This window comes from Ovis aries, chromosome X (genome assembly GCF_016772045.2).
Source record: "Ovis aries strain OAR_USU_Benz2616 breed Rambouillet chromosome X, ARS-UI_Ramb_v3.0, whole genome shotgun sequence".
Classification (NCBI taxonomy): domain Eukaryota; kingdom Metazoa; phylum Chordata; class Mammalia; order Artiodactyla; family Bovidae; genus Ovis; species Ovis aries.
Window position 1 is genome coordinate 64,012,415 of NC_056080.1, and position 20,021 is coordinate 64,032,435.

The window sequence follows — 20,021 nt, forward strand, 5'->3', positions numbered from 1 at the left end:
AAATACATAAAAGAATAAGCAGAACTTGAAAAAATTAAATTATTATAAAATATTGGCTATATTCCCTGTGTTGTATAGTATATCCTTGTAGCTTATTTATTTGTTTTTGGCTGCACTGGGTCTTCATTGCCGCACATGGGCTTTCTCTGGTTGCAGCGAGCTGAGGCTGCTCTCTAGTTCTGGTATGCAGGCTTCTCATTGCAGTAACTTGTTGTGGAGCACAGGCTCTAGGGCATGCAGGCTTCAATAGTTGTGGCACACAGGCTTAGTTGCCCTGCTGCGTGTGGTATCTTCCTAGACCAGGGATCTGACTCGTGTCCCCTACACTGGCAGGTGGATTCTTAACCACTGGACCACCATGGAAGTCCACGTAGCTTATTTATTTTATACATAATTTTATATTTTAGACTTCACATATAAGTGGCAACATAAATTATTTTCTCTGTCTTATTTCACTAAGCATAATACCTACAGATCCATCCATGTTGTTGTAAATGGCAAAATTTTATTCTTTAACACATCTCATTTATCCATTCATTTGTTAATGTACACTTACTTTGCTTCTATATCATGGCTATTGTAAATAATGCTGCTATGAACATCATGAACTCCTTACTGTCAAATTCAGGCTTAAATTGAAGAAAGTAGGAAAAACCACTGGACCATTCAGGTATGACCTAAATCAAATCCCTTTTGATAATACAGTGGGAGTGAGAAATAGATTCAAGGGATTAGATCCGATAGAGAGAGTGCCTGAAGAACTATGAAAGGAGGTTCGTGACATGGTACAGGAGGCAGGGATCAAGACCATCTCTAAGAAAAAGAAATGCAAAAAGGCAAAATGGTTATCTGAGGAGGCCTTACAAATAGCTGTGAAAAGAAGAAAAGCAAAAGGCAAAGGAGAGAAAGAAAGATACACCCATTTGAATGCAGAGTTCCAGTAAGAAAGCCTCCCTCAGTGATCAATGCAAAGAAATAGAGGAAAACAATAGAATGGGAAAGACTAGAGATCTCTTCACGAAAATTAGAGATACCAAGGGAACATTTCATGCAAAGATGGGCACAATAAAGGACAGAAACCGGACCTAACAGAAGCGGAAGATATTAATAAGAGTTGGCAAGAATACACAGAAGAACTATACAAAAAAGATCTTCATGACCCAGATAACCACAATGGTATGATCACTCACTTAGAGCCAGACATCCTGGAATGTGAAGTCAAGCAGGCCTTAGGAAGCATCACTACAAACAAAGCTAGTGGAGGTGATGGAATTCCAGTTGAACTATTTCAAATCCTAAAAGATGATGCTGTGAAAGTGCTGCACTCAATATGCCAGCAAATTTGGAAAACTCAGCAGTGGCCACAGGACTGGAAAAGGTCAGTTTTCATTCTAATCGCAAAGAAGGGCAATGTCAAAGAATGTTCAAACTACCACACACTTGCACTCATCTCACATGCTAGTAAAGTAATGCTCAAAGTTCTCCAAGCCAGACTTCAACAGTATGTGAACTGTGAACTTCCAGATGTTCAAGCTGGTTTTAGAAAAGGCAGAGGAACCAGAGATCAAATTGCCAATATCCACTGGATCATCAAAAAAGCAAGAGTTCCGGAAAAACATCTGCTTCTGCTTTATTGACTATGCCAAAGCCTTTGACTGTGTGGATCACAATAAACTGTGGAAAATTCTGAAAGAGATGGGAATACCAGACCACCTGACCTGCCTCTTGAGAAACCTTTATGCAGGTCAGGAAGCAACAGCTAGAACTAGAGATGAAACAACAGACTGTTTCCAAATAGGGAAAGGAGTATGTCAAGGCTGTATATTGTCACCCTGCTTATTTAACTTTTATGCAGAGTACATCATGAGAAATGCTGGGCTGGATGAAGCACAACCCTGAATCACGCTTGCTGGGAGAAATATAAATAATGTCTGATATGCAGATGACACCACCCTTATGGCAGAAAGCGAAGAAGAACTAAAGAGCTTCTTGATGAAAGTGAAAGAGGAGAGTGAAAAAGTTGGCTTAAAACTCAACATTCAGAAAACTAGGATCATGGCCTCTGGTCCCATCATTTCATGGCAAATAGATGGGGAAACAGTAGAAACAGTGACAGACTTTATTTTGGGGGGCTTCAAAATCACTGCAGATGGTGACTGCAGCCATGAAATTAAAAGACTCTTGCTCCTTGGAAGAAAAGTTATGACTAACCTAGACAGCATATTAAAAAGCCAGAGACATTACTTTGCCAACAAAGGTCCATCTAGTCAAGGCTATGGTTTTTTCAGTAGTCATGTATGGATGTGAGAATTGGACTATAAAGAAAGCTGAACACTGAAGAATTGATGCTTTTGAACTGTGGGGTTGGAGAAGACTCTTGAAAGTCCCTTGGACTGCAAAGAGATCCACCCAGTCCATCCTAAAGGAAATCAGTCCTGAATATTCATTAGAATTATTGATGCTGAAGCTGAAGCTGAAGCTCCAATACTTTGGCCACCTGATGCAAAGAGCTGACTCATTTGAAAAGACCTTGATGCTGAAAAAGATTGAAGGCAGGAAGAGAAGGGGACAAGAGAAGATGAGATGGTTGGATGGCATCACCGACTCAGTGGACATGAGTTTGAATAAACTCCAGGAGTTGATGATGGACAGGGAGGCCTGGTATGCTGCAGTCCATGGAGTTGCAAGAGTCGGACACACTGAGCAACTGAACTGAACTGATGAACTTTGGGGTATATCTGTTTTCTTTGTGTGTGTGTGTTTATTTCTATTTTCTTTTTTTTAATATAAATTTATTTATTTTAATTTGAGGTTAATTACTTTACAATATTGTATTGGTTTTGCCATACATCAATATGAATCCACCACGGGTGTACACGTGTTCCCCATCCTGAACCCCCCTCCCACCTCCGTCCCCATACCATCCCTGTGGGTCATCCCAGTGCACCAGCCCCCAGCATCCTGTATCCTGTATCGAACCTTCTGTTTTCAAATTAGTGTTTTCAATTTCTTTGAATATATGCCCAAGTGTAGAATTGCTGGATCATATGATAATTCTGTTTTCAGTTTTTTTGTAGAATCTCCATACTGTTTTCCACTGTGGCTGCACCAATTTACATTCCCACCAATAGTGTGCTGGGGTTCCCTTTTCTCCATATCCTCACCAACACTTGTTATTTGTTGTCTCTTTGATGATAGCCATTCTGACAGATGTGAGGTGATATCTCATTGTGGTTTTGATTTGCATTCCTCTGATGACTAGCAGTGTTGAGCATCTGTTGACCATCTATGTGTCTTCTTTGGAATAATATTTATTTAGATCTTCTGCCCATTTTAAAATCAGATTTTTTTTATATTGAGCTGTATGTAGTATTTATATATTTTGGATATTAACCCCTAGTCAGTCATATAATTTGCAAATATATTTTTTTTTCCCATTCAGTAGGCTGCCTTTCCATTTTCTTGATCATTTATTTGTTGAGCAAAAGCTTTTACGTTTAATGAGGTCCCGTTTGGTTATTTTTGCTTTTATTTCCTTTGCCTTAAATGACAGATCCAAAGAAATATTGCTATGGTTTATGTCAAAGAGAGTTCTGCCTGTGCTCTGTTTTAGGAATTTTAAAGTTTATTTTTGTATATGGTATTATATAATGTTCTAATTTCAGTTTTTACATGTAGCTGTCCAACATTCCTGGTACCACTTATTGAAGAGACTGTCTTTTTTCCATTGTGATTAATTGACCTAGGTGTGTGATTTTATTTATTTATTCTGTTCCACTGATTGATGTGTCTGTTTTTGTGCCAGTACCATACTACTTTGATTATTATAGCTTTGAGGTATAGTCTGAAGTCAGAGAGCATCATTCTTGAGTTCTGTTCTTTCTCAAAATTGTTTTGGTTATTTGGGATCTTCTGTGTTTCCATGCAAATTTTAAAATTATATGTTCTAGTTCTGTGAAAAATACTATGGGTGTTTTGTTAGGGATTGCATTGAATCTGTACATCACCTTGGGTAGTATTTTAACTACTAAGTTTTCCAGTCCATTAACACAGTATATCTTTCTACCTGTTTGTGTCATCTTGAATTTCTTTCATCAGTATATTATAGTTTTCTGAGTACCAGTCTTTTATTTCCTTAGTTAGATTTATTCCTAAGTATTTTATTCCTTTTGGTGTGATTGTAAATGAAATTATTTCCCTAATTTTTCTTTCTAGTAGTTTCTTGTTAGTGTATAGAAATGCAATAGATTTCTGTATATTAATTTTGTATCCTGCACTTTACCAGATGATGAGCTCTACTCTTTTTTTGGTGGTGTCTTTAGAATTTTTGATGTATAGTATTAGGTGGTCTGCAAAAAATAACAATTTTCTTTCCTTTCCAATTTGAATTGCCTTTTATTTCTTCTTCTTGTCCAATTGCCATGGATAAGACTTCCACTATTGTGCTGAATAAAAGTGGCAAGAGTGGGCATCCTTGTCTTGTTCCTGATTTTAGAGGAAACGCTTCCTGCATTTAACCATTGAGTATGATGTTAGGTGTGGTCTCATCATATATGGCCTTTATTATGTTGAGGTATGTTCCCTCTGTGGGCTTCACAGGTGGCACAGTGGTAAAGAATCTGCCTGCCAATGCAAGAGACGCAGGTTTGATCCCTGTGTCAGGAAGATCCACTGGAATAGGAAATGGCAAACCACTCCAATATTCCTGTCTGGAAAATTCCATAGACAGAGGAGCCTGGTGAGCTACAGTCCATGGGGTTGTAAAGAGCTGGACATGACTGGGTGACTGAGCATGCATGCACACATGTTCCCTTTGTACCCACTTTGTTTTTTACTCTTTGGCTATGCTGCGTGGCTTGTAGGAGGAAGAACAGAGTCCTAACCTCTGGACTGCCAGGGAATTCCCTTTTTTTCTATACCACTTTTGTAGAAAGTTTTTTAATCATAGATCAATGCTGAATTTTGTCAAAAGCTTTTTCTGCATCTATTGAGATGATCATAAGATTTTCATTCTTCAGTTTGTTAATGTGGTGTATGACATTAATTGATTTGTAGATATTGAACCATTCTCACATACCTGGGATAAACCCCACTTGATCATGGTGTATGATCCTCTAATGTATTATTGAATTTGGTTAGCTAATATTTTGTTGAGGATATTTGCATCTAAGTTCATCAATGATAATTGGCCTATAATTTTCTTTTTTTGTGATATCCTTGTCTGGTTTTGGTATTAAGGTGATGTTGGCCTCATAGAATGAGTTCCAAAGTGTTCCTTCCACTGCAAATTTTTTTAATAGCTTGAGAAATATCAGTGTTAACTCATCTTTAAATGTTTGGTAGAATTCCCCTGTGAAGCCATCTGGTCTTGGTCTTTTGTTTGTTGGGAGATTTTTTATTATTATCACTGATTCAGTTTCATTACTGGCGATTAGTCTGTTCATATTTTCTGTTTCTTCTTAGTTCAGTCTTGGGAGATTGTGCATTTCTAGGAATGTGTCCATTTCTTTTAGGTTGTCCATTTTATTGGCATATGGTTGTTTGTAGTAGTCTCTTATGATCCCTTTAATTTCTATGGTACCAGTTGTACTTTCTTTTTCATTTCTGATTTTATTGATTAGGGCCCTTTCAGTTTTTTTTTTTAATGTTTATTTATTTTTGGCTGTGTTGGGTCTTCATTGCTGCACAGGCTTTTCTCTAGTTGTAGCAAGAGGGGGCTACTCTCTAGTTGAGGCACACAGGCTTCTTATTGTGGTAGCTTCGTTTGTTGTGGAGTACAGGCTCTAGGGCTCCTGGGCTTCAGTGGTTGTGGCTCATAGGCTCCAGAGCACAGGCTCAATAGTTGTGTCACATGGGCTTAATTGCTCTGTGACATGTGGGATCTTCCCAGATCAGTGATTGAACCTGAGTCTCCTGCATTGGCACATGGATTCTTTACCACTGAGCCACCAGGGAAGCCCCTTGTTTTTATTTTTTTTCTTGATGAATCTGGTTACATGTTTATCAATTTTATTTATCTTTTCAAAGAGTTAACTTTTAGTGTCATTGATATTTTCCATTGTTTTTTAGTCACTATTTCATTTGTTTTTCTCTGATTTCTTTCCTTCTACTAACTTTGTCTTTTGTTCTTCTTTTTCTAGTTCCTTTAGGTGTAAGATTTGTTTATTTGATATTTTTCTTGTTTCTTGAGGTAAGCTCGTATCACTGTATTTATTTATTTATTTGGCTACACTAGGCCTTAGTTGCAGCATGTGGTATCTTCAGTTTCAACATACAGAATCCTTAGTTGTAGCATATGGGCCCTAGTTCCCTGACCAGGGATCAAACTGGGGCTCCCTGCATTGGAATCAAGGAGTCTTATCCACTGGACCACCAGAGAAGTCCCTTGTATCACTATAAACTTCCCTCTTAGAACTGCTTTTGCTGTGTCCCATAGATTGTGGATCATTGTGTTTTCGTTTTCTTTTGTCTCCAGGTATTTTTAAAATTTTATCCTTGATTTCTTCACTGATCCTTTGGTTTGTTTAGTTTCCACGTATTTGTGGGTTTCTTTTTTTTTTGTTTTTTTGCAGTTTTATTTTCTTGTAGTTGATTTCTAGTCTCATAGTATTGTGGCTGGAAAAGATATGATACTTGATATGATACTAGTTTTCTTTTCTTTTTTTTTTTACATTTCAATTTTTTTTCTTTAAAAGGAGTGAGTTGTGTACAGGAGGGTTAAATGCTTTATAGACAAGAAAAAAAACTGCGCTAGAACCAACTTATTCATCATCTTCTTCTTCCTCCTCATCCTCTTCATCTTCTTCCTCCTCCTCATCCTCTTCATCTTCCTCATCTTCCTTCTTTTTCTTGCTTTTTTCAGCCTTGACAACTCCCTTTTTTGCTGCATCAGGCTTCCCTTTAGCTCGGTATGCAGCAATATCCTTTTCATACTTTTCCTTCAGCTTAGCAGCCTTCTTCTCATAAGGCTGCTTATCATCCGCAGCAGTGTTATTCCACATCTCTCCCAGTTTCTTTGCCACATTGCCAATGGACAGGCCAGGATGTTCGCCTTTGATTTTTGGACAATACTCAGAACAAACCAAGAAAAAGGCCGAAGGAGGCCTCTTGGGTGCATTGGGATCCTTGAACTTCTTTTTTGTTTCCCCTTTAGGAGGGATATAAGTTTTCATTTCTCTTTTATAACAGGCCTTGTCTGCCTCTGCCATGTCTTCAAATTTTCCTTTCTCTTTAGCAGACATGGTCTTCCACCTCTCTGAGCACTTCTTAGAAAACTCTGAGAAGTTGACTGAAGCATCCGGGTGCTTCTTTTTGTGCTCCTCCTGGCAAGTTTGCACAAATAATGCATATGATGGCATTTTGCCTCTTGGCTTCTTAGGATCTTCTTTGCCCATGTTTAATTATTCTTCCTCCGCGAGGCGCAGAGTTGCCCAGTGCCCGTCCGGCTCTCACTTGCCCTGGTGCTGTCTCTATGGAGCTCAGTGTACTGCAATGGCTGTGAGAGTGGGAGCCAGACGCTGATACTAGTTTTCTTAAATGTAATGAAACTTAGTTTAATGGCCTAGCATTTGATCTCTTCTGCCGAGCATTCCATGTGCACTAGAAAAGAGTGTATAGTCCACTGTTATTGGATGGAATGTACTATATTTATCTATTAAGCCCATTTGGACTAACGTTTTATATAAGACCAGAGTTTCCTTGTTTATTTTTCATCTAGATTATCTGTCCATTGATGGAAATGGAGTGTTAAAATCACCTAGTATGATTTTGTTGCTGTCAGTTTCTCCCTTTATGTCTGTTAATATTTTCTGTGTGTATTTAGGTGCTCTTATGTTGGACGCATATATATTTCCTATTGTTATATCTTCTTTTTGTGAGGAAGCTTTACCACAGCATGCAAGATCTTAGTTCCCTGACCAAGGATCAAACCTGTGCCCCATACAGTGGAAGCACAGAGTCTTAACCATTGGACAGTCAGGGAAATCCCTGTTATATCTTCTTCTTGGATTGATCCCTTAATCATTATGTAATATCCTTCTTTGTCTCTTGTTACAGTCTTTGTTTTGATATATACACACTACTTATATAAAATAGATAAGTAGTGAGAACCTACTATATAGCACAGAGGACTCTACTCATACTCTGTGGTGACAAAGGGAATGTATTACATGTATAGCTGATTCAATGTGCTCTATAGCAGAAACTAACAACATTGTAAAGCAACTAAATTCCAATAAAATTTTTAATAACCTATAAAATAAAGTCTATTTTGTCTGATATAAGTATTGCTACCCCAGCTTTCTTTTGATTTCCATTTGTATGAATACCTTTTTCCATACCCTCACTTTCAATCTGTGTGTGTCTTTGGATCTGAAGTGTGTCTCTTGTAGGCAGTGTATATTTGGATCTTGTCTTTGTATCTGTTCATTCACTCCATGTCTTTTAATTGGAGCATTTAGTGCATTTCCATTTAGTGTATTACCCATTATTGATGGATACATACCTATTGCCATTTGGTTAATTACTTGGGGGTCATTTTTGTAATTTTTTTGATCGTCTCTTATTCTTTTGTTCTATTCTCTTGTAATTTGATGACTGTCTTTAGTGTTAGTTTGGATTCCTTTCTTTTTGTGTGTGTGTTTCTATTATAGATTTTTATTTTGTGGTTATCAGGTGTGTGTGCGTGTATAAAATCAATGTATATACATATATATGTGATTAAGCTGCTAATCTCTTAATTTCAAAGGCATTTTAACAGCCCTGCATTTTTACTTTCCTCACCCCATGATTACTGTTTTTGACATCATGTTTTACATCTTTTCATCTTGTGTAGCCTTTAACAACTTATTGATTTTTAGTGCTTTTATTTTAAAACTTTCCTACTAGCTTTGTACATGGTTGATTTACTACCTTTACTGTATATTTGCCTTTATCAGTAAGCTTTTTCCTTTAGTAATTTTCATGTTTATAGCTGTGGCCTTTTCTTTTTTACTTCCCTTTAACATTTCTTATAAAGCTGGCTTGGTGGTGCTGAACTCATTTTTTTGCCTGTCTGTAATACTTTTACAGATTTGATTTGATTCCTCCATCAGATCTGAATGAAAGCCTTGCTGGGTAGAGCATTCTTGATTGCAGGTTTTTCCTTTACTTATATTTGTTTTTTTCCTTTACTTCACTTTATATGTATTGTGCCACTTCCTTCTCACCTGAAAAGTCTCTGCTGAAGTTAGGTGATAGTTTTATGGGAATTACTTTGTATGGTATGTGTTGCTTTTCCCTTGCTGCTTTTTATATTCTCTTTATCTTTAATTTTTGCCCTTTTAATTACAGTGTATCTTGGTATGGTCCTCCTTGAATTGATCCTGTTTAGGACTTTGTGCTTCCTGGATATCTGGATATCCAGGATAGGGAAGTTTTGAGTTATTATGTCTTCAAAAAGTTCTCTGTCCGTTTCTCTCTCTTCTCCCCCTGGGACCCCTGTAATGTGAATGTTAGTATACTTGATGTTGTTTCAGAGGTCTCTTAAACTGTCCTCTTTTCATTCTTTTTTCTGTTTTACTTTGGTGATTTCCACTACTCTGTATGCCAGCTTGCTGATCCATTCCTCTGTATCATTTAGTGTACTTTTAATTCCTTTTAGTGTAGTTTTCATTTCACTTATTGTATTCTTCATCTGTTTGGTTGTTCTTTATATATTCTAAGTCTTTGTTAAAAACTTCTAACTTCTCAGTCTATTCATCTCTTCTTATCCTGAGTTCTTTGATATGTTTACAATCATTACTTTGACCTCTTTATTGGGTAGATTGTCTATCTTCACTTCACCTAGTTCTTCTGGAGTTTTACCTTGTTCCTTCATTTGGAACATGTTCCTCTGTCACCTCATTCTGCCTAATTTGCTGTTTTTATTTCTATGTATCTGGTAGATTGTTTATGTTTCTCGACCTTGGAGAAGTAGCCTTTTGTAGGAGACATCTTATGTGTCCCAGCAGCACACTTCCCTGTTGTCACCAGAGCTATATGCTCTAGAAATGGTTCCTTCTGTTATGGTGGGTTGACAACTGTGGGTGGTCTCATAGGTGTGGCCCACCCCTGGTTTGGTTGGTTTTCAGACCCTGCATTGTATAGAGGCTACTAGCTGCTGGTCAGCAGGGTCAGGTCACAAGATCTTGGCTAAAGGGCGTAGGTTTGGTGGGGGGTGGTCCTGGGTGCTTGCTCACTGGTGGGCAGAATCAGTTTCTAGGATGGATTTCCTTCATCTAGTGTCAGCCTTCTGAATGGGGCTGGTGAATGAGGCTGGTTCCTGATGTGCCTAGCTGCAGGTTCCCGGGTATTCCATTCCTGGTACTGGCCCACTGGTAAATAGGGCTAGGTGGCTGGCTGAGGAGTCCAAGGCATCTCAGTGATGGTATTGGCCTGCTGATAGGTGTGGCTAGGGCCCAGGTGGTCCCAAGGCTAATTAATGCCAGCTCATTGGTGTGCAGAGCCAGGTCTTGGTATCTCTGGCTTCAGGGCCCTATGCATCCCAAAGGTGGTTTCAGCTCACTGGTGTATGGGGCTGGATCCCAGGGCTGCTGGCTAAGGAGCCTAGGGTGTCCCTGGGCTGCTCTCTGCCTGCTGATGTTTTGACTGGGTCCTGAGAAGGCAGGCTGTGGGGCTGTGGTGATCCTGAGGCCAGTGTCTATCCCTTGGTTGGCGGGGTTGGAGTCCAAGAGATCTCACCAGTGGTGCCCACTCACCAGTGGGTGAAGCTGGGTCCTGGCACTAGTGCCAATCCACTTGTGGGTAGAACCAGGTCCTGGGGTCTCTGGCTGCAGGGCTGAGGGGTCCCAGAGCTGATGTCTGGCCACTGGTGGTTGAGACCAGTTCTTGACATGGCTGCAGGGTCTGGGGTATCCTCAAGCTTGTGTCAGCCCACTGGTGATTGAGGATGGATCCTGGTGGCTGAGGGGCTCAAGAGGTCTCAGAGCTGATGTTGGCCTGCTGGTGGGTGAGGGCATAGCCCAGTAGGTTCCAGGGCTAGTGCCAGCCTGCTAGTGGGTGGGCTGGGTCCTGCCATGGCAGGTTGTGGTGCTACAGTGGTCCTTGGGCAGGTGTCTGCCCACTGGTGGGTGAGGCTGGTTCCAAGGCTAGAGCTTGCTCATGGGTGGGTGAGTCCAGGTAACAGGGTGTCCTGAGGCTGGTGCCTGCCCAATGGTGGACAGAGCTGAGTCCTGGGGGTCTCTGGCTGCAGGGCTTTGGGAGTCCTGGGTCTAGTGCCTGTGCTCTGGTGTATAGGACTGGGTCCTGGGCCCTCTGCGGACAGGGCCATGTCCAGAGACAGCTGTGGGTTCAGAGGGTTTTAAGACTGCCTGCCTGCTGGTGTGTGTGGCTGTTCCTGCCTGGCTAGTTACTTGGCCTGAAGCATCCCAATATGGGTCCCTACAGGCTGGTGGGCAGGAGTGGGGCAGCATCCCAAGGCTAATAAACTAGAAGCAGGATTCCAAAATGGTGCTTGCCAGCCCCAGTGTCTATGTCTCCAGGATGAGACATATGTCTATGTCCAGTTGCCTCTTGCCTCTCTGGAAGGCTCTCCAAGATCAACAGGTGGGTCTGACCTAAGCTTCTTTCAAATTACCGCTTCAGCCCTGGGTCCTGGAGCATATGAGATTTTGTATGCCCTTTAAGACTGGAGTCTCTATTTCCCATAACCCTCTGGCTCCCCTGAAAGTAAGCCCCACTGGCCTTCAAAGCCAAACATTCTGGGGATCATCTTCCTGATATTGGACATTTGGACTGGGGAGCCTGATGTGGGGCTCCCATCTATAGGTTGCTCACTCTGGGGTGTGGGTCTCGACTATACCGTGACTCTGGCCCTCCTACTCATCTCATTGTGGTTCCTTCTTTACGACTTTAGTTGTAGGAGATCTTTTCTGCTAGATTCTGTTCTTTTCTCATCAATAGTTGCTCTCATCAAATAGTTGCAATTTTGGTGGTGCCAGTGAGAGGAGATGAGCTTAGAGTCTTCCTGCTTGGCCATTTTGACCAATAAAGAAACTAGTAAGAAATATTTTTATCTTTGACGATCTGATAGGTTAGGAACCTATAACTAATCTTTTTTTTTTTTTACTAAAAATACATGTACATGGCAAAAAACAACACAAACAATATAAAAGGATATACAATTGAAATTATAACCTCTGTTCCCTCAGTTCCCTTTCCAGAGATGCCCCCTGTCAGTTTCTTGTTTATTCCTCCAGATATCTTGTATGTAAACCATGTATATACAAGTATAATAAATGGGTGTATATGTGTGTGTGCACATGGATTTGAATATCTGTCTGTCTGATTTACTGATGAAAACATCTGAACATACTTATTTGTTCATGTGGGTTAGTATATTTTAGGGAAAATCCCTAGAGGTATGATTGTTGTATCAATGTATTATAGTGATTGATATCATTCCCAGCCCAGTATCCATGCCATGTCTTCACCATTGTTCAGCAGTCATAAAGTTTGAAGAGAGTGGAATTGATCTCACTCCCAGCTTCAAGAGTGGGTGCACCACCGTGTAACATGATCAAAGTAAGTCTGTCCCCTATGCCTTGGTTATTGGTTCAGGCAAGCCAGGCCTTCGCCAGTCAATGCATACTGTCCTGCCAAAGGGAAAGTTCAGGAATGGTCCAGTGATACCAAGTCAATGAAATGTTAGAAGATATTTGTTAATGTATTGGGAGGAAGAAGGTTGATTTTCTTTTTCTTTTTTTTTTCCTTTGCTGTTGTGAGAGAGAATAAAAGCCAGCTTTGTCTCTTCTTTTGCATAGTATGTTGTAGCTGATGTGAAGAGTTCAAGTGCTGCAGCCCCGTTGCTGCCAAGAACGGAGTCAAACAGTGGAGCTCACACTTGGGATGACTGAACTGACAGATGGTAGGAAATTCGGTTCTTGGTGATATTGTTGATCCACAGAAGCAAACCAATTTCCAAGCCCACTCATCCCCTGGAATTTGCATTACTGGAACCAATAGATCATCTTTATTGTTTAAGACTATTGGAGTTGAGTTTTCTGTTACTTACAAATAAAAAAGCATATAAACTGTATTTTTTTCCTTTTTTAGAAAGGTGTTTATTGGTGTATAGTTGATTTACAATGCTGTATTAGTTTCAGGTGTACAGCAAAGTGATTCAGCTATACATATACATGTATTCAAAAATGTGGGACGCTTCGTGAATTTGTGTATCATCCTTGCTCAGGAGCTGTGCTAACCTTTAGATCATTCTAACTGTAGTAATGTAGTAAAGTGTGCCAAAGTGAGCACATTTTAAAATTTTTTGATAAGTTGCCTTACAAAAGATGTACAGATTTACAATCCAACAACAAAACATGAGTGTTTCTCCACAGCCTTGCCAAATAATATATTATCAAACTATCTGCTACTGCCATTTTTATAGGAAAAGAGTGGTATCTTAACAGTCTTTTTTATCTTGAGTAAGGTTAAACTTTTTGTTTGTTTATGTTTTGGCCATGCTGCTCAGCATGTGGGATCTTAGTTCCCTGACCAGGGACTGAACCTGTGTCCCCTGCATGGAAGCATGGAGTTCCAACCGCTGGGCCACCAGAATTCCCTAAGCTTTCTAATGTACTTAAAATTCACATATATTTCCTTTTTTTCTGCATGTGTGTGGGTATACTACTCATGTCCTTTGCCTAGTTTTCTATTTCTCTTTTCTTACTGCTTTGTAAAAGCTTTTTGTATCCTAAGTAAATCAGGTTCTTGTTATGTGGGTTGAAATGTACTTTCTGAATCTCTTCTTTGGCTTTTGATTTTCTTTTTCCATTAAAACTTTTTTCTTGGCTGCACTGGGTCTTCATTGCTGCTTATGGGCTTTCTCTATTGCAATGCACAGGCTTCTCATTGCAGTAGCTTCTTTTGTTATGGAGCACAGGCTCTAGGGGATGCAGGCATCAATAGTTGCAGCTCATGGGCTCTAGAGTGAGGGCTCAGTAGTTGTGACACATGGGCTTAGTTGCCCTGCAGCATGTGGAATTCTCCTGGACCAGGGATTGAACCCCATCCCCTGCATTGACAGGCGGATTTCCAACCACTGGACCACCAAGGATCTTTTTGCATTTTAAAAAAATTTTGCTTATTTATTTATTTTTGGCTGTGCTGGGTCTTCATTGCTATGCAGGCCTTTCTCTAGTTGCTGTGAGCAGGGGCTACTCTCTAGTTATGGTATTCTCTTGTTGTGGATCACAGACTCTAGGGTATGCGGACTTCTGTAGTTGTGGCTCCTGGACTTGAGAACACAGGCTCAGTAGTTGTGGTGCACGAACTCAGTTGTTTGCTCCATGGCATGTGGGATCTTCCCGGACCAGGGATCAACCCCATGTCTCCTGTGTTGACAGGTAGATTCTTTACTACTGAGCCACTAGGGAAGCCCTGCTTTTTGCATTTTTATGGCAAATATATATATAACATAAAATTTAGCATTTTAAACCGCACAATTCATTGGCATTAAGTACATTCACAATATTATATAACCTTTACCACTACTTATTTCCAGAACTTTCTCATACTAAAGAGCAACTCTGTTCCTATTAAATGATAATTCTCCATTGTCCCTTCCAACAGACCTGGTAAACTCTATTCTAATTTCTGTCTCTATGAATTTGCCTATTGTAGGTAACTTATATGAGTGTAATTGTACAATATTTGAATTTTCTGTCTTATTTCATTTAGTGTATTTTCAAGATTCATATTTATTGTAACATATATCAGAATATTATTCCTTTTTATGGCTGAGTAATATTCCATTCCATGTATATACCAAATTTTATTTATTCATTCATCTGTTGATGGACACTTGAGTCATTTCTCAGTTCAGTTCAGTTGCTCAGTCATGTCCGATGCTTTGTGACCCCATGGACTGCAGCACACCAGGCTTCCCTGTGATCACCAACTCCCAGAGCTTACTCAAACTCATGTCCATTGAGTCGGTGATGCCATCCAACCATCTCATCCTCTCTCATCCCCTTCTCCTCCCACCTTCAATCTTTCCCAGCATCAGGGTCTTTTCAAACAAGTCAGTTCTTCGAATCAGGTGGCCAAAGTATTGGAGCTTCAGCGTCAACATCAGTCCTTCCAATGAATATTCAGGACTGATTTCCTTTAGGATTGACTGGTTTGATCTTGCAGTCCAAGGGACTCTCAAGAGTCTTCTCCAACACCACAGTTCAAAAGCATCAGTTCTTCAGCATTCAGCTTTCTTTACAGTCCAACTCTCATATCCATTCATGACTACTGGAAAAAGCATAGCTTTGACAAAACAGACCTTTGTTGGCAAAGTAATGTCTCTGCTTTTTAATACACTGTCTAGGTTGGTCATAGCTTTTCTTCCAAAGAGCAAGAGTCTTTTAATTTCATGACTGCAGTCACCATCTGCAGTGATTTTGGAGCCCCCCAAAATAAAGTCTGTCACTGTTTCCATTGTTTCCCCATCTATTTGCCATGAAATGATGTGACCAGGTGCCATGATCTTAGTTTTTCAAATGTTGAGTTTTAAGCCAACATTTTCACTCTCCTGTTTCACTTTCATCCAGAGGCTCTTTGGTTCTTCTCATTTTCTGCCATCAGGGTGGTGTCATCTGCCTATCTGAGGTTATTGATGTTTCTCCCATCAATCTTGATTCCAGCTTCTGCTTCATCCAGCCTGGCATTTCACATGATGGACTCTATATATAAGGTAAATAAGCCGGGTGGCAATATACAGCCTTGATGTGCTCCTTTCCATATTTGGAACCAATCTGTTGTTCCATGTGCAGCTCTAACTGTTGCTTCTTGACCTGAATATGCTGCACTTAATATGCTAGCAAGTCTGGAAAACTCAGCAGTGGCCACAGGACTGGAAAAGGTGTTTTCATTTCAATCCCAAAGAAGGGCAATGCCAAAGAATGCTCAAACTACCACCCAATTGCACTCATCTTACATGCTAGTAAAGTAATGCTCAAAATTCTCCAAGCCAGGCTTCAGCAATACATGAACCGTCAACTTCAGATGTTCAAGCTGGTTTTAAAAAAGGCAGAGGAACCAGAGATCAAATTACCAACATCCGTTGGATTATCAAAAAAGCAAGAGAGTTCCAGAAAAACATCTACTTTTGCTTTATTGACTATGCCAAAGCCTTTGACTGTGGATCACAATAAACTGGAAAACTCCTAAAGAGATGGGAATGCCAGATCACCTGACCTGCCTCTTGAGAAATCTGTATGCAGGTCAGGAAGCAACAGTTAGAACTGGACATGGAACAACAGACTGGTTCCAAATAGGGAAAGGAGTATGTCAAGGCTGTGTATTGTCACCCTGCTTAATTAACTTATATGCAGAGTACGTCATGAGAAACACTGGGCAAATGAAGCATAAGCTGGAATCAAGATTGCCAGGAGAAATATCAATAAGCTCAGATATGCAGATGACACCACCCTTATGGCAGAAAGTGAAGAACTAAAGAGCCTCTTTATGAAAGTGAAAGAGGAGAGTGAAAAAGTTTAGTTTCTCTTTGCTTTCTGCCAAAAGGGTGGTGTCATCTGCATATCTGAGGTTGTTGATATTTCTCCTGGCAATCCTGATTCCAGCTTGTGCTTCATCCTGCCCAGCATTTCTCACGATATACTCTGCATATAAGTTAAATAAGCAGGGTGACACTATACAGCCTTGACTTACTCCTTTCCCCATTTGTAACCAGTCTGTTGTTCCATGTCTGGTTCTAAGTGCTGCTTCTTGACCTGCATACAGGCTTCTCAGGAGGCAGGTCAAGTGGTCTGGTATTCCCATCTCTTTAAGAATTTTCCACAGTTGGTTGTGATCCACACAGTAAAAGGCTTTAGCGTATTCAGTGAAGCAGAAGTAGTGATTTTCTGGAATTCCCTGGCTTTTTCTATGATCCAATGGACATTGGCAATTTGATCTCTGGTTCCTCTATATTCTCTTAATCTACCGTGTATATCTGGAAATTCTCAGTTCATGTACTGTTGAAGCCTAGTTTGGATGATTTTGGGCATGACCTTGATAGCATGTGAAATGAGTGCAATTGTGTGGTAGTTTGAACATTCTTTGTATTGCTTTTCTTTGGGATTGGAATGAAAACTGACCTTTTCCAGTCCTGTGGCCACTGCTCTTTCAAATTTGCTGGCATATTGAGTGCAGCAGTTTAGCATCATCATCTTTCAGAATTTGAATTAGCTCAGCTGGAATTCCATCACCTCCACTAGCTTTGTTCATAATGATGGTTCCTAACGCTTCAGAAGCATCAAGCATAGTGATGCTTGACTTCATACTCCAGGATGTCTGGCTATAGGTGAGTGATTACACCATCATGGTTATCTGGGTCATTAAGCTCTTTTTTGCAAAGTTCTGTGTATTCTTGCTACCTCTTTATATGTTCTGCTTCTGTTCAGTCCATGCCATTTCTGTCCTTTATTATTCCCATATTTGCATGAAATGTTCCCTTGGTATATCTGACTTTCTTGAAAAGATGTCTAGTCTTTCCTATTCTATTGTTTTCCTCTACTTCTTTGTATTATTTACTTTAGAACATTTCTTATCTCTCCTTGCTATTGTTTGGAGTTCTGCATTCAGATGGGTATATCTTTCCTTTTCTCCTTTGCCTCTTGCTTTTCTTTTCTCAGCTATTTTTAAGGCCTCCTCAGACAACCATTTTGCTTTATTGCATTTCTTTTTCTTGGAGATGGTTTTGATCACTGCTTCTTGTACAATGTTGTGAACCTCTGTCCATGGTTCATCAGGCACTCTATCACATTTAATCCCTTGAATCTAAAAGATTTGAACATGTACTATATAGGAAAGCTATATCAATAGCAATTAAGTGAATGAAATGCTGTTCAAATCATTGGGCATTAGGGAAATGCAAGTGGAAACCCCCATGAAATACCACTATATATACCCACCTGAACGGCTAAATTAAAAAGACAATATGGGACTTCCCTGGTCATCCAGTGGCTAAGAATCCACCTGCCAATGCAAGGGATGCTGGTTTGATCCCTGGTCTGGAAAGATCCCATATGCCGTGAAGTCAATAGGCCCATGTATCACAGCTACTGAGCCAGTGCTCTAGAGCCTGCGAGACACGACTACTGAGTTCATGTGCCTAAAGCCTGTGCTCTGCAACAAGAAAAGCCACTGCAGTGAACGGCCTGGATACCAAAAGGATGAGTAGCCCCTGCTCGCTGCAATTAGAGAAAATCCACATGCAGCAAGGAAGACCCACCATAGCTCCCCTCCAAAAAACAAATTTTTTTTAAGACAATAGGAGCTTCCCTGATAGTCCAGTTGCTAAGATGTCACATTCCCAATGCAAGGGGCCTGGTTTCAATAGCTGGAACCCAAATGCCACGACTAAGAGTTCACATACTGCAACTGAAGCTCCCACATGCTGCAATGAAGAACAAAGATCCCAAGTGTTGAAAGTATGACCCAGCACAATCAAATAAATAAATAAAGACTTAAGACAAGACTAAGTGATGGTGAAGGTGTGGAGTCACTGAGACTGTCATACATTAGCATCTTAAATGGTACAGCCACTTTGGTGTGCTGTTTGATAGTTTCTCAAGATGTTAAATATTCAAAAGTTAAACATACACCTACCCAATGACCCAACAATTCCACTCTTAGGTATCCCTCTAGAGAAATGAAAATATATGTTTAAAAACAGACTGATGAAAGAAATGTTCAAGCACTGAGGTGTGGGGGCAAGTGATTCTGGCTTATACCTGAGTTAACTTGAATTTTATACACACAGCCTGTTTGTGGCCTATCAAGCATACATTGTAACTCTGCTTTAATTATTAAAGAAAAGGATGCATTGGCCAGAAGTAAAAAATGTCCATGTTAAAAATAAAAATTAAATTCCTCCCTTCTAGAGATGCCGATACTGATAATCCTTTCAAGATAAGATGTCTTTTCCAGGTGCTAAGGCCAGTACTGACTCAGGGTGTACATGCTGATCTGTTTTTTTGGTTTGTTTTTGAAAGCCTTAAAAGAATGTATCCATGACTTCTTTGATGTTCTTTGTTCTGGCAAGATACAAAATTGTGCTGAAAACCATGCTTATCTGGAGCAGTTCCTCAGGGTTATCTGAGAGCTGTCTTCTGGGCTACAGTTCTCAGTTTGGCTCAAATAAAACTCTTTTCTATTCCTATTATTGTTTATTAGTTCTGTCAGTAAGACTTATACACAAATATTCATAGCAGCTTTATCCATAATGGCCCCAAACTGGAAACAAACTGCATATTCTTGCTACTAAGCAATAAAAAGGAAGAAACTACTATTATGCCCCACATTAATAAATCTAAAAAATATGCTGAGCAAAAGAAGTGGATACAAAAGAGTAAATACTGTATGATTCCATTTATATGAGGTTCTAGAAAAGTATAATTAATCTTTAGTGATAGCAAGCAGAACAGTGGTCCACTGGGAGTGGTTGGGATTGACTGCAAAGAGATACAAAGGAACTATTTGGGGGTAATGGAAATGTATGTCTTGATTGTGGTAGTAATTGCATGGTGCATACATTTGTCAAAAGTCATCAAACTATAAAATGAGCTTATTTAATGGCATATAAATTATACCTGTATAAATCTGATTTTAAAAGAAAAAATATAATTTAGCAATAAAAAGGGATGAAGTATTAATACATGCTACATTGTGGATGACACTCAAGAACATTATGCTAAGTAGAAGAAGCCAAAGACAAAAAGATAATATATTGTGTGATCCCATTTATGTGAAATGGTCAGGAAACACAACTTTAGAGACAAGTAGATCAGTGATTGTTGCCTGGGGGTTGGGAGCAGGGAGTGACTGTTACTGGGCATGAGAGATATTTTGGGGTGATGGAAATATATTAAAATCAAGTTGTGATGATAATAGCACAAAGTTTTAAATGTACTAAAATTCATTTAATTGTACACTTAAAATGAGTAAATTTATGGTATGTAAATTATATTTCAATATAGCTGTTTTAAAAC

The 20,021-nt window shown here is 39.7% G+C and overlaps 2 protein-coding genes and 1 pseudogene across 7 annotated transcripts in view; 1 reads left to right on the plus strand and 2 right to left on the minus strand.

Moving 5' to 3' along the window:
- The window catches only part of ITGB1BP2 (integrin subunit beta 1 binding protein 2), a 38,047-nt gene extending 24,972 nt beyond the window's left edge, over positions 1 to 13,075 (plus strand). For 2 of the 6 annotated variants that reach the window (XR_006058316.1, XR_006058317.1), the window contains 2 exons: positions 12,446 to 12,561; positions 12,801 to 13,075. Coding sequence is in view for 1 of the 6 variants with exons in the window: in XM_042241986.1 (XP_042097920.1) it covers positions 12,446 to 12,496 (51 nt within the window). In the remaining 5 variants the exon portion in view is untranslated. Of the gene's footprint in view, positions 1 to 12,445 lie in introns of all 6 variants that reach the window. The other 4 variants (XR_009598888.1, XM_042241986.1, XR_006058318.1 and 1 more) reach the window with 3 other exon arrangements.
- Positions 217 to 7,454, minus strand: LOC114111549 (high mobility group protein B1-like). The gene has a single exon (XM_042241989.2). The coding sequence runs from the start codon at positions 7,392 to 7,394 to the stop codon at positions 6,762 to 6,764; it is 633 nt and encodes a 210-aa protein (XP_042097923.1). The 5' UTR covers positions 7,395 to 7,454; the 3' UTR covers positions 217 to 6,761.
- Positions 13,076 to 13,183: 108 nt separating the features above from the next.
- On the minus strand, positions 13,184 to 13,283 carry LOC114111809 (U6 spliceosomal RNA; annotated as a pseudogene).
- Between the last annotated feature and the right edge of the window lie 6,738 nt (positions 13,284 to 20,021).